At 37.5% G+C, this 13,531-nt stretch overlaps 1 protein-coding gene across 1 annotated transcript in view; it reads left to right on the forward strand.

The window, feature by feature from the left end:
• LOC104078124 (ectonucleotide pyrophosphatase/phosphodiesterase family member 1-like) overlaps positions 1 to 12,925 on the forward strand; it is a gene marked incomplete at its 3' end in the record, with an annotated part of 37,235 nt that extends 24,310 nt beyond the window's left edge. The window contains 8 exon segments of the mRNA XM_009579647.1: positions 3,364 to 3,443; positions 4,839 to 4,958; positions 6,100 to 6,209; positions 7,411 to 7,476; positions 7,790 to 7,862; positions 9,893 to 10,001; positions 11,221 to 11,352; positions 12,894 to 12,925. Of these exon segments, the coding sequence (XP_009577942.1) occupies positions 3,364 to 3,443; positions 4,839 to 4,958; positions 6,100 to 6,209; positions 7,411 to 7,476; positions 7,790 to 7,862; positions 9,893 to 10,001; positions 11,221 to 11,352; positions 12,894 to 12,925 (722 nt within the window).
• Positions 12,926 to 13,531: the final 606 nt, after the last annotated feature.

Consider the following 13,531-nt stretch of genomic DNA (forward strand, 5'->3'; position numbering starts at 1 on the left):
TGGCTTTGGAAAATGGAAAGCAAGGTAGAAAGCGTTTCATTATACTTGAAAAAGAAGATATAGAAGGAAGAGATCAGGAACAGATCATATAGAAGGGCTGGTAGAGATGTGATGAATCTGAGAAAACTTTCATTTAACAAATATTTTCAGAAGAAATGAGAGCCTCATAACTACATATGTTCTGTAGGTTTTGTAGTGTCTTACTTAACTTTGTAGTGTCTAAGTAACTTTAGTTACTTTTCCTGTCTCTATTTTGGCTGTGGTCTATAAAGAACCGATGGCATTTCTTGTCTGAAAAATATGCCAATCTTCCTGTCATTCATAAATTACTACCTGGGGTGGCTGGTTTCAGTTTAACTAAAAATAAATCAGTAAAAATACTTGCTTTTTTGTACAGTGGTTGTTACAACTTGATCTGTTCCAGAGAATAACAATTCACAGATGTATTTGAGGTTTTAGCTTTTTTTTTTTGCTCCGTGTTAGAATAAAACAAGGCATTTGAAACAATTTCATAACATGCGGTTATCAAAATTTTTGACTGCAGAAGACTTCTTGGGCATTGAGAGGAGAGGCTGACTGTTACAAATGGTTACAGCTCTGGCTGAGATACAAGATAATGGTGCCACAAAGCAACTGTAGGACTTCCAGGCTGTGACATCCGCTTCCACATGTAAAGTTTCTTCATTTTTTTGGTCTGCATAGGCAACAGTGCAACTTCTCTCGTGGACTTCTGATAAACTTGTATTTCTGTTTCCACTGAAACCATGATAAATTCTGACCACTAAGGAATACAAATCTCATCAAAGGCACTTCACTTCTCCAGATCCATGGAGTTTTTGATGGTCAAAACTTACATTTTTAAAGGATTCTGAAAACAGAATGTCTAATAATACGTGTGTTAGCATAAAATAAGGCACAGTCTGGGGAAAAGATATTATTTCTACAGTTCTACATTCTCTAGAACATTTTTTTTGTAATCTGATAGAAGACTTTTATGACACGATATACCACAGGATATCCAGCTTTCTCTTGTTACAAAACCTTGCCTTCTAGTCTTCTCCCCCTACCCCCCCAAAGTAAAATGGTGGGTGAAAAGCTCAGATAAGGCAAATTTTCTTCAGTAAGAGAAAAATAGTCTCATGAATGAATGAAAGTTGGTGGGTGTATATCACATGACAGTCTGAGGGCCTGTGGCTTCAAATCTCCATGTGCTTTGTGTCCCATGTGTCTGTAAGCCCTGAAAATGGTGGAAGCAGTCATCCTGTAAAGATAAACATTTCTATGAGTGCATTGCTACAGTATCTTACTGTGCAGGAAGGGGTAATGAAATCTATCCTTCTGTGGTGGACATGTAACAATAACAGATAAATTGCTTGACCGTTGCTGAAAAATTGTATTGAATCCTTTTGAAGTTCATAGTTATCCATTTTACAGGACTAGTAAATGCTCAAAAGGAGACACAGTTTATGAATGACAGTATTTACAAAGCAGTGAAGAGTTATTCACATGAAGTAACTTACCGGACTTCCCAGTTCTAAATTAAATTAAAACCCTGGATTTTCCTGTTTAAAACACTTAAGGACAAGTGCAGCATTCTGTAAGATAAAAATATTTCCATTATCTAGTTCTGTTAATTCAGCCATGCCTACAATGAAATTCTGATGTCCCCTTGGATAAAACTGTTAGAGTAGATGCCTGTAATTCAATATCAGAATTTCACTTTTAATAAGTTTTATTATACACACCCACACTGCTACCTGCTGAAAGGTGGGCAATTCAGCATGGAGCTGAGGGTTCTCAGCGAACCCAGGCATAGCCGTAATGTGTGCATATGGGGTTCAGAGAAGACATTTTCACATACTTCTGTGCTGTGATACCATAATTTTAAAATAAATCCTCCTTTTGTCTTCAGTCATCTTTAACTAACTAAGACAACAAGCCAAAAAGAAGCCAGATAACTCTTACAGGAAGTCCCAGCAAAACCGCCTAGGATTTTGGACAAAACAAGGTTTATGTGTATTTTTCTGTTACTTTAAAAACAAAACCACCCCAACCTCCCTCCCCACCACCTCCACCAAAAAACTACCATTTGGGAAAACAGCCTCAACAGCAGATTTGGAAATGGTTGAAATGCATCAAGTGTGTTGCAGTAGCAAAAAGGGTACAAGTGATGATTTGTTACTACAAGTGATGATTTGTGGGAGAGGATGTCGATGTAACTTGAAAGGATTTCTTTTTCCGGCTTGGCTTCTTTTTATCTCAGTTAGCCCAAATTGATTATTTCAACTGAGATCTAATCCAAAGCCCAAATCCAATGAGTTCAAAGTGCCTTGACACAACACTTTTTGTATTATCTAACCTTTCATTTCTATTTTATTTATGTTGCATATAATGACCCAGAGGGCCAGTGAAGAAGTAGTGGTCTTTGTATAGCATCATTACTTAGAGCTCTTTAGCATCAGCTGAAGTGGTTTTATCACATAGGATTTTTGAAGTCATTAATGAAGGCTTTTTTTTTCTTTTTAAGCTTTTTTTTCCCTGAAAATCAGGGTCCATACATTTGCCTGTGGAAATTTAGGCACCTGACTTAAGTAAGCTTTGCTTAAGTGCTTTGGCCTGGCTAATGACCCTTCATACTGACAAATACTGTGCACTAATCTTAGAAACCTATGATTTTTATATCAAGACAAAGAAAACTTTGAGATTCATCCTAGAATAAGAGCTTATTTTTATTTTAAAAAAACAAAACGGAGAATGCAAAATAAATAGTGATTTGAGAGGTGGTTGAGAGAGCCAGGGCACCACTGTGCCACTGGCCACTTTGTCTCTGGGAGCGCCCAGGGTGAAGTAGCTAGTTGGTCTCAAGCGGCAGACTTCACTTACCGTGCACCAGGGCTGCTTTGGAGGGTGCGATTTCTTTCATTATTCATTCTTATCTATGTATGCTTTTCATAAGGACTGTAGGTTTTGCTCATATGACTATTGAAGTCAGTCATTAGGAATACATAAAATTTGTATTAATAGCCTTTTAGTCAGATTGTAAATGAACATGGGAAGAAGAATAAAGTATTAACTCCAGAATTTTAAAGAATGACAACTTTCTGGAAATTTCTTTTGTTGTTGGTTTTGTGTTGTTTGGGGTGGGGTTATTTGGTTATTTTGTTTGGTTGGTTTTGTTTTCATTTTTGTTTTTTTAACTCTTTTGTTGTTGGTTTTATGTTGTTTGGGGTGGGGTTATTTTGTTTGTTTGGTTTTGTTTTCATTTTTGTTTTTTTAAGTAGATATATATCTTCATGAGAGAAACTTGTAAGGGTTTCTATTTCTGTAATTTTGCTGATTTTTTTTTTTTTTTCTTCCCTCTAGAGAAATGTGGAACATACACTTCCAGTATGAGACCAGTGTATCCTTCAAAAACCTTTCCCAATCATTACTCCATCGTCACAGTAAGAATTCCTGTATATTATCTGTCTTCGCTACTGAAGAGACTGTTCATTATCAAGTTGTCGCCATAGGAATAGTACATTTTTTTATGGATTATTAAAATGATAGGATTTCTGTTCAGAATATGAAAACGTATATATTATACGCCTTATCTAATTTAGATTAACAGTCATTATATAACACTACAGCTAAATGGACAGATTTAATCTGAATAAGTAATCCAATCTTTCCTAGAATAGCTGCAAGAATTCTCAGGTAGGTAGAAGGTCACATCCATTTACAACTCCTCATTTGTATAAATATTTCCACTAAATTTCAGCGCTATTTCTCTTGGACTGAGAGCAGCCTGACTCTCCTAAACTGCCAGCCTTGTTCCACTTCTTTAAGGTATTGACGCAAAGAAGGGTATGAAATGAAAGGACAGATTTGAACATCACATTGATGTTGGCTCTGTGATGGACTGTACCCAAACCTGGATAGTAATGGCACAAAGCTGATCTTGTAAATTTATCACCTCCTGCATATAGGAGGAAAAAGAAAAATGGAGGTTTTCAACACCGAATGCAGGGTTGGAACCCAGCAGATCCTTCTTAGTTTCATCACGTCAGAACTAAAATTAAATCAAATACTTGATAATCTGCACTTTCTTTCTTATCTTCCCAGTTTGTCAGGACTGTCTTTTGGTAAGTGAGGAGCACAGGTTCAGGAATGAGATGTTTAATTGTGTAATCCTCACAACTATCCATGATTGAATATGCAACTAAGAGGCATTAATCATGCCCTGCAGCCATGCGAGAGTGTCCCTAAATACAGTATAGAGCTTTGTCTCAGCTTCCCATTCCTGTGAAAAGTATCAGGCATGGTGTTTATCAGGGTCCTAACGGTGGTGGTGTTATATCCTTTAATGTAAAAGGGAGCTAGTCTGCTTGAAGGCAGAGCACGAAGTATGTTAAAACTACCTAACAGCTAGTGCCTCCGAGCACTTCTTTCACTAATTATGTAATGGTTGCCCCCAGCTAGAGCTTTCACCGTGCAATTCACCTTTGAAATCCCCAGGTTTTGGTCATGTGACGGAGGTCCAACATAGGCAATGGCTTTGTCATTGGTACTAGAGATACAACAAATGCGTGAACTGAGACGGTGTCTTTCGGTTTGATCCCAGTGCAAGTTGCTTGCCTATTTTTTTTTAATCTCACTGAGAAGCAATTAAGAATTGGAACGTAGGGCTTGGTAGCAATGGTAGGTGATGCTGTTAAATTTGGGTCTTGAGGTACTGGTGGAGTAGAAGTCGCATATATATTATTCATTGGGCATATTTGTCTAACGGACATCGGTTTGTGTAGCCGGAAGGTTCTTTTTCTTTATAACATTGCGACAAGGTATACTCTTGATTACAGGGGCTGTATCCTGAATCTCATGGTATAATTGATAACAAGATGTATGACCCCAAAAGAAATGCATCCTTCACCCTTAAAAGTGAAGAGAAGTTTAATCCGCAGTGGTACCAAGGACAGCCTGTAAGTATTAATACACTGCTGAGAATGTACATCAGCCTGTTGTTTTGTTACTTAATATCACTTGGATGCATAGTGATGTTGAAAGAGTACAGAGGGTACCTCTAAGTCAGCCAAGAAGCATTGCTCAGCATGATTAGGAATTCCCATACTAGAGCTGCAAAATGACAAATGAAACAAAGTGTAATGGATTTTGTTGAACTCAAATGGAATTTTCTCTAGGGAGAAAAGTAGCTTAGAATAACTAATAGAGATACCAGATTTTGTTCTGTTTTTAATATGAAGTGGGCTTGCAGTAAACTCCTCTGAGGAAATCGACAGACCGGTTAGTTTTAGTAATAAGCAGTAGTAAAGGTTTACACTCTGCGCAAATTACTACCAAGTCTAAAGATGTGGTTTTCACAGAAAACGTCTCAGTTCAATCACACAGCTATGGCAAATCTGCTGAGACTGCCATCAAAATGAAGTGGCATGAGAAAGTTGGGGTGAGTGCTAGCCTGAAGAATAGCAAGGGAGCAGATGCAACTTTAGTAATGTGGGGAGGACCGATGTTCGGTCTTGTTTTGTTTTTTGGTTTTGTTTTTTTTTTTTTTGAGGAAAGAACACACAAGTGTAGGCTTTGCGGGCCACTGAGAAGAAAGCGGTGTACGAATCAGACAGGAAAACGCACAGAAGGCAGACAGAAATCTACAAATCATGAGATCAGCAGTAAAATCGGAATAGTTAACCAAAGTCTTGCTCCCATATTTCAGAGTATGTGGGGCATAGGTCCTCTGAACACTCCCACCCCTTCTTGCTTCACTGTTCTTGAGACACGTCCCCTTCCCGGTGTGCAGCCATGGTTCTACCATTGCTTTACTGCTCCGTCCATGGGAGCTAGTGGTTCCTACTTCTGCCCGGGCTCCCCCGGTGTAGCAGCAGAAGGGATCCGAGTGTTTGCCATAAGGAATCAGGCTGCGAGGTATATCTGGACTGCAGATAACGATGACATGCAAGATTGACTGTCCGGAGAGCTCCGCTTATATTTTTAGTTTTTGGTCTTGCTGAAGGGTGCAGAGCTGGTGGGGGGACAGTAGTGGATCCGGCAGTTACTCAGCTCACTCAGTGACCTGCACTAAAGATGGCGATTGTTCTTCTCCTGCAGATTTGGCTAACAGCTATGTACCAAGGTCTAAAAGCGGGTACGTTCTTTTGGCCTGGGTCAGACACAGCAGTTAATGGAACCTTTCCAAACCTGTATGAAAAATACAATAGGTATGTAAACTCCTGTGTCTTGGATGAATATTTTACTTTAACTGTTGCAATGGGACAGACGCCAGAGGAAGCATAATTTTTTTCTTGCTTTTCTAAATAGTTGTACACAACATGAAAAAAAGATAGGATCCAATTAACTTTGTTTCAGTATAATAGAGATTCTTTGTCTAATCATTTTGTTATTCCTCAGCAAGCGTTTTACAGGAAAGATGTGGAAAAATCAGCTTTAAGAGCAGCCAGCTTTGAAGCTTTAGTGCTTTTCTGTTTTTCTATTTATAAAAATCTTTTGTGGGTGTTTAGAGTCATTCAATCCAAACCTCTCATACAGTGAATGGATTGGGTCTTGACATGATATTGTCCATGAAAACTCACATTTTAATGTTGACTGTGGTAAATTGTTCCAATGTAAAATTATTCTCATTGCAAATTTTGAAAATAGTTCACATTAAGGCAGTCATATTTTAGTCAGTGATTGCTCTTCACTGCAATTAAACATTTTCGGCCTAATGAAAATTCTACATAAATCTGTCTTTTATCACCATGTATTGAATAATCTCAAATCTCGCCCAAGAAATTGGGCTTTTCATCTCTGTCTTCCTGGGATCATTTTCTCTTCCCACACCCTTCATATAGCATGGAAATTCTGATTCCTGATTTACTGCCTACATTTTTTTCTCTAGGAACTTGTACATTGTTACTTGAACTTGTGTTAAGTAGCTGAATTACTTTGTGGGTGCTTCATGTTGTTACAGGTCTACTTCAGTAATTGATATAGAGCATCTACTTTGTGGCGTAGTATGAGAACTTGTATTCAAACTGTTTAAACATTTTAAAAAAACCCACCCCCAAACCAAAACTTTTTCAAAACATAATACAGGAATGAAAACCTGCACGTGATTTTGCACCTTGAAGCCAATTATTCTCTTTGTATAATAAACACAAGCAATACTGGGAGCTTTATTCTAATCACATTGCAATCAATGGGGACAATATTCAAGGGAGCTTTAGATCAGGCCATTCACTCCTGTAGAGTCACAGACAATCAGCATAAATAAAACTTGCATCCTGCTAAATAGCCATTAATGGCATCCAGTTGAATTCAATTTTCTCTATTAAAGTAAATTGATTTTGTAATGTGTGACTAAAATTTTTTAGCTTTTGGAAATACATGGTTGGTTGATCTTGTATTGTTCTGGTACAGCTCAGTCCCCTTTGAAGAAAGGGTGGTAACTGTTCTTCGCTGGCTGCAGTTACCTGAAGATGAAAGGTAGGTATATGATTGCAAGTGTAAGTTCCTTTTCAAGGGGTATTGCAATGAATCACTTTGTAAATACAATTTCGGTTTTGAACAGTATCTTATACGTTATTCTAACAATGTTAAAATATTATTTAATGCAAGCCTGTTTGTATGACTGAAACCTTTTTTTATTGAGTTACATTTCTCTATTTCCTTTTAATGTGTCCTTCCTCTGAATGATAGCGTTGTTTCCAATATTTGATATCCATTGTTGAAATATAATCTCTTCAAACTGTCTCAACATGTATGTAAAATATTACATTTTTGGTACTGTTTGATATAGACCACACTTTTACACTCTGTATTTAGAAGAACCAGATTCCTCAGGCCATAAATTTGGACCAGTAAGCAGCGGAGTAAGTAGTTTTGTGGTTTCTTTTTTTTTTTTTTCCAATTTGAAGCTTTGCTCTGAATCTATAATAAACTTCCATAATTCATTTAGATTAACCAAATATGTTCAGTGTGCTTATTAAGAAAAAATATTTGTGAATAGACAGCACATCCATAATTAACATTGATACAAAGCATGTAATAAACAGCCTATTTAGTAAGTCTAATTTTTATTTTCTTTATTTCAATAACTTTTAAATTGCCAAAGCATGTTTGGGTATGTCTTGTATGTTGTTTTATCTGCTCCTACTAATTCTTTATGTTGATTTGGGGAAGGAGGGGGACAGAAAGTTTATGTACTTCAAATTTAGCAAGAACAGATTTTTATAGCAATGGTCCAAGTTTTGGTGGTTAAGTATTCATGTTACAATTGTCATTCATTTTCCCCCAGTCTCTGTGCAAAGGTTAGATCAATAATGGTCTTATCTCCCTGCAGTTAGATTTTATGCCTTCTTGGAAAGAGGGTGAAAAAAGGGACGTTCACCCCATCAGTCTGTGGTGTACCTATTGTATAAATAAGAAGTCTTCGGGACTGCTGCTGTTTTCAAAAGTACTAAATAGCTTTACATTTTAACAAAGCAAAGTGAAAAATGCAAAGGAAGAGCTCTTGGAAATTCAGGAACATTGTAAAATTTTCTCATCTTGAATGGTCAGGAAGTTTGGGCATCTTAACTAGGTATTTAACCTCAGTGGTGATGACAGTAAAAAGCTCTTGCCAATTTCTCTTGAGGTGTGAGCAGTTACTGTTCCTGTAAGGAACTGTAAGATGACCCCAGTGAAGTAGCAGACAACTAATTGGAACTGCAGCATAGGGAACATGTTTAAATTGGTTATCCTTTTCTTTGGTTAATAAGTGGATCTGAAGTTCTGTATGTCAGGAATGCTTCCGAGAGAAAGACCCTGAGGGTTTGTACATAGTCTCCCCAGCAGCATCTCATCTTTGCTCACACAAAGCAAGACAGCTTATACTAGTAGTTCGATGAGGTAGCAGAATGACTTGATTGAAAAATACTTTCTTTTGGTTTGTTTGCTTAGCAAGTATTCAAAAGTAGCCCAGGCGGCTGTACCTACACAAGCGAACTTGAACGCCAGACCCCTGATCACGAATAGTGCTAGACTGGTAGCTTGTTCTTTGGCTTTTTCAGTCCCTTTAAACTAGTTTGCTCTGAGGCTAATAGCTAGTCACAATTTCAAGGGCAATTTGCTCCAGGGTCTCTCCCAACAGGGATTTTGAGGAAGAGTGCCACAGGCTTAGCTTCCTCTAGTCTCTTCAGCCCTCTGGTATTCTCCCATCAGCATCTGCACGCTCAGGCATTCCCTCTTGTCCTCGGTTGTGGCCCTGGTAATGCAAAAAACATCCTCAGTTTCATACTTTAAAACTACCCTCACCGGCTGTGATACGGGGTGGTGTTTTGGGTTTTTGTTTGTTTGTTTTAATGTCTTCAACTGAAATAACATAAAAATGTGTAGCTGTGTCTTAGTACGGTGTGGGGCCGAAAAAACTGGGGCCAAGAGCCGTGTAGTGTAGATATAGCCAGGCTTCTGTAGATGGAGGTAACCCTGAGCAGTGCAGGTGCTAGGCAGTCTGCAGGCTCCCATTTTTGTTTAGCTGTATAGGTCTACCTGTTGAGTCCATTCTCAGTCGATGTAAAGACTATGCATCTAAAGGGTGCAGAACTGAGAGAAGCAGGAACAGACAAAAAGCAGGTTTAATTGAGAATGCTGTAAGTCTGCTGTCCTCACAGTTCCTTCTGTTAGTGTGTGCTGTACGTGCTCCCTGTCACGAGTTTGGGGGTTACTGCACAGGTTTACATCCCCTGTGTCCTTCATTTATTTCTGGACTGCATCTAGCCTTGAATGGTCTATAAGAGGAGCTCCTTATTCTTTATTAGCATGTACTGTTACAGTTTAAATTTATTCACTCTCCCTAGAAATAAATTTATTTTTTAATTGAAGTGATTAACACTTACTTTACATTCCTGGTTTTGTCCTGCAGGTCATTATGGCATTACAGAGAGTGGACAACATAGTAGGGATGCTGATGGATGGGCTCAAACAAATGAACTTGCATAAATGCCTGAACATTATTTTTATATCAGATCATGGTAAATTTGATTTTTATAAAATATATCGGAATTTTGAAGGGCTGTTTTTATAAAGTAATATTCTGAGTTTATGTTTGCATGTTTCTGGCAAGGTTAAGGAAGCAGCTAATACCTAGAAATTACATTTTATGTTATCAAGATGGTGTGAAAGATAATCAGTGTAGGTGAGAATCAGACTATTTTATGAGGGGGGGAAGAAGTGGAGAACATAGGGAGGGATTCAGTAATTTTCATATTTTATTCCTAAATCCACCTGTGATCATTACCAGCTGATAAAAGAAATAGAATAAAAAATGTGAATTGTGAAAAATAGGTTTAATTTTATTCTGTCTTTTAGCTACACTGCACAGCAATAGTTTGTGAATTGCTGAAGAAGAGAAAATACAAGCCATATCTTCCTTTCAGTTATCAGTTCCCTTATCCATTATCAGTTATCAGTTCCCTTATCCATTATCAGTTATCAGTTCCCTTATCCATGTGGATATGAAACTTTGATTTATTTCTGTAATAGCTTTTCTATATTTCTGGAATTACTTCTGTAATAAGTTACGTATTTTACCAATACATTTTTTTCTGCTTCTTTTCCTGAAAAACAAAATGTAAGCACACTTCCATGCAGCACAAAATTGACTTGCAGAGCTCATTGCCACTGGGAATGATCCAAGCCAAATATCTATACAGGTTTAAAAAATATTTACAAAATTGATGGAGGGGAAACCTGTCAAAAATTATTAAAAGTAAGAGTTCAAATGCAATATGCAACTCGAAGTCCCTTTGACTTCTGGAAACTGGAACAGTTAAGGAACACTGGGAGGAAGATCAGTCCATAATTGCTGTGCTTATTGGGTTTTTCTCTAGACATGTTACTGAACACCGTGTAGGTAGGATATTGGGCTAAATGAATATTTGGTCTGCCCATTACTATTGTTCTTAGGCTCGTAAGACTTCTTTCCCTTCAGAGAAGAAAATTTGTCTATTTATTTAATTGGAGTGTCTTTCTCAGCTGAGGAAATGGCTGATTGTGTGTATCTATGTAATGTTTTGTTTTCTTCAATACATGAGTATTGTGGTCTCCTTGGATCAGATGTCTTGAGGTTGCTCATAAAAAGACCTGAGAAATTACGTTTCTGACTTCTACAACTTAAGTTACATGTCTCCTCAGCAAGGCTAGTCTACATGGATGTTCCCATTTTTAAATAAAATTTATTTCCTTTTGCAGGGATGGAAGCAGGGAGCTGCAGAAAAACAGCATATCTGAACACCTATCTGGATGATGTTCAAGATTTCATGGTAGTACCTGGTCCTGCAGCTCGCCTAAGACCTAATAATGTTCCAGATGAGTATTTCTCTTGTATGTAGTTGCTAAACTAATTTTTGTTACTCGGTTATATGCTTTTGTACTTTATGAATACAAACGTAGGATCCACATATTCCATTGGTAAACTTGAGTGGAGGTCAACTAGGGACAACCTGGATAATGTTGAAGAGGAAATACTGAGTAGTGCACCTGTGCTTTTAAAGACCATTTGACTTTGCAGGTCTGAAAGTATATTGGAATCCTACAGGTGGCTTTTGTGGGCTGCCTCAGCGTGACCAACTGCAAATGCTCTTTGCCTTGTGAATGGCATTCCTTTGAATCAGATCTTTGGTACTCAAGACAGCCTGAAAATCCCCCCCCTTATGTCTCACCTCTTTTCCTGATTTACCAGTTTATGTATAGATTTGCTATATTTCTGTCTTAAAGGAATGTTAGATTGTTACTATCTTTTACATACTATTTTATGAGTGTTATAATATATTTACTAGTTATTAAAACATGGCCTAATGGCCTGACAGCAGTTGAGTAAACTGCAAATAAACATAAATAAGATAATAAACCTGAGTAAAAATCAATGAATGCTTACATATTTTAAACTTTGATTCATTATACAGTCTCATTTCAGGTGAACACTTAATGCTTGCAGTTTTTGGTACTTTTTAATGTAGAATACAGGCGTTTCGTTCACATTTCGTAGGGTTTTTTCCTACCTAGATTATTGTTCTCCATGCCCTTTAAAACTTGCAGGCCTCAACACCAGTGACTTTAAGTTCTGTTTACTTCATTGCTTGATGCTATTCTAAACTGTTTTAAATGTTTCCTTGGAGAACGTGGGAGTCAAATGCAGTTCCAGGTTCTCCCTGGAGAAACAAGTTCAGGAAGAAGAAAAGCAGAGTATCTCCTGCTTTTGACATGTGCACTGTTTTCATGAAGTCTTTGCAGCACTGCATGTGTCTGTGCAGGAATTATTAATGGTTCCCTGGCAGTGTAATCCTTTATGTATTTTAGTCAAGCATTGGATATCAGACTCAGGACAGAGTGACTGTGTGAAATGTAATGGGCCTGTGTTACACAAAATGTCAAACTAAATTATGTAATGGTCCCTTTTGGCTTGAGTTTAAGCATCTGAATCTTAGCCAGCTTGCACTTGGCTATCTTTCTAAGGATGCTTGCCAGATGAAACTGCTGTACTGATAGTTGTATTTGTTCCTTTTTCCTTAGAAGTTTATTAGCAAGCAGGAAAAGTCCAGCTTGATTAGCACAGCATTTAGTTGCCTTTTCTGTGAAAACTTATTCTTGCATTATTTTTCCAACTGTGGCTAATATAGTTTAGAATTTTGAAGCTGTAAATAAGTAAGCAAGGGAAGGAGAGACTGTGAACTAAAATTTCATAAAAGCAATAGCTTGACAGCTTAGTGATTGTTTTGCTCCATATGGTTTTCATTCTGGAAAAATAATTTATGTCCAGAAATTTTTTGAAGCTAAGCTAATTATATTACGTGATGGGAATGCTTTCATTTTACATCTGATTTTTTTTAACTTAGGTGACTAATTCTTACATATGATTCTTCCAGTTAATTATGAAGGCATTGTCAGAAACCTCACAGTAAGTGTCGTCTTATCTGTTGTTTTATCTTAATTTCTACTGACATTTACAGGGATCAGCTGTTTGCTGGGCTACTTAAATAGCAACTGGACTTTGAATCAGTGACCTTCCATATGCTATACAGTTAACGACAACAAAACTAGTTTCGTGCAAGGGAAGGGAAGGTCAAAGTTGAATAAGGTGTCGTGTAGCTATTGTGGTTGTGCATTAACCTAAGAGTTTGTGTTCATTTCTTTTCACTAACTCTTACCTAGCAATGTATCATGTTGCTCTTCAAACTGGAGAACTTGTGTATCTGGACCATACTGGCTACGGGCCAAGTCAGTGTAAAGCTCAGCTCCATTTCCTGGACAAGCATAAGATTTTCTTAATCACACATTTTTGATAAACAGCTTTGAGAGAGGATATTGATTCTTTTTTGTCAGTTCCAGCTTAAGGAATTTGTTTTTCTGTTCTATACCTTGTTTCTGTTTTCATCCCTGCACCACCTCTCAATTGTGCAAACACTGCTGTCGGTGAGAGCTGTGCTGTTTGTATAGATGACTTCACTATTCAAAAATTCCACTATTACAGTAGAGGGTTTTTTTTGTTTGGTTGGGGTTTTTT

The sequence above is a fragment of the Fulmarus glacialis genome, unplaced genomic scaffold, assembly GCF_000690835.1.
Source record: "Fulmarus glacialis isolate BGI_N327 unplaced genomic scaffold, ASM69083v1 scaffold7146, whole genome shotgun sequence".
NCBI lineage: Eukaryota > Metazoa > Chordata > Aves > Procellariiformes > Procellariidae > Fulmarus > Fulmarus glacialis.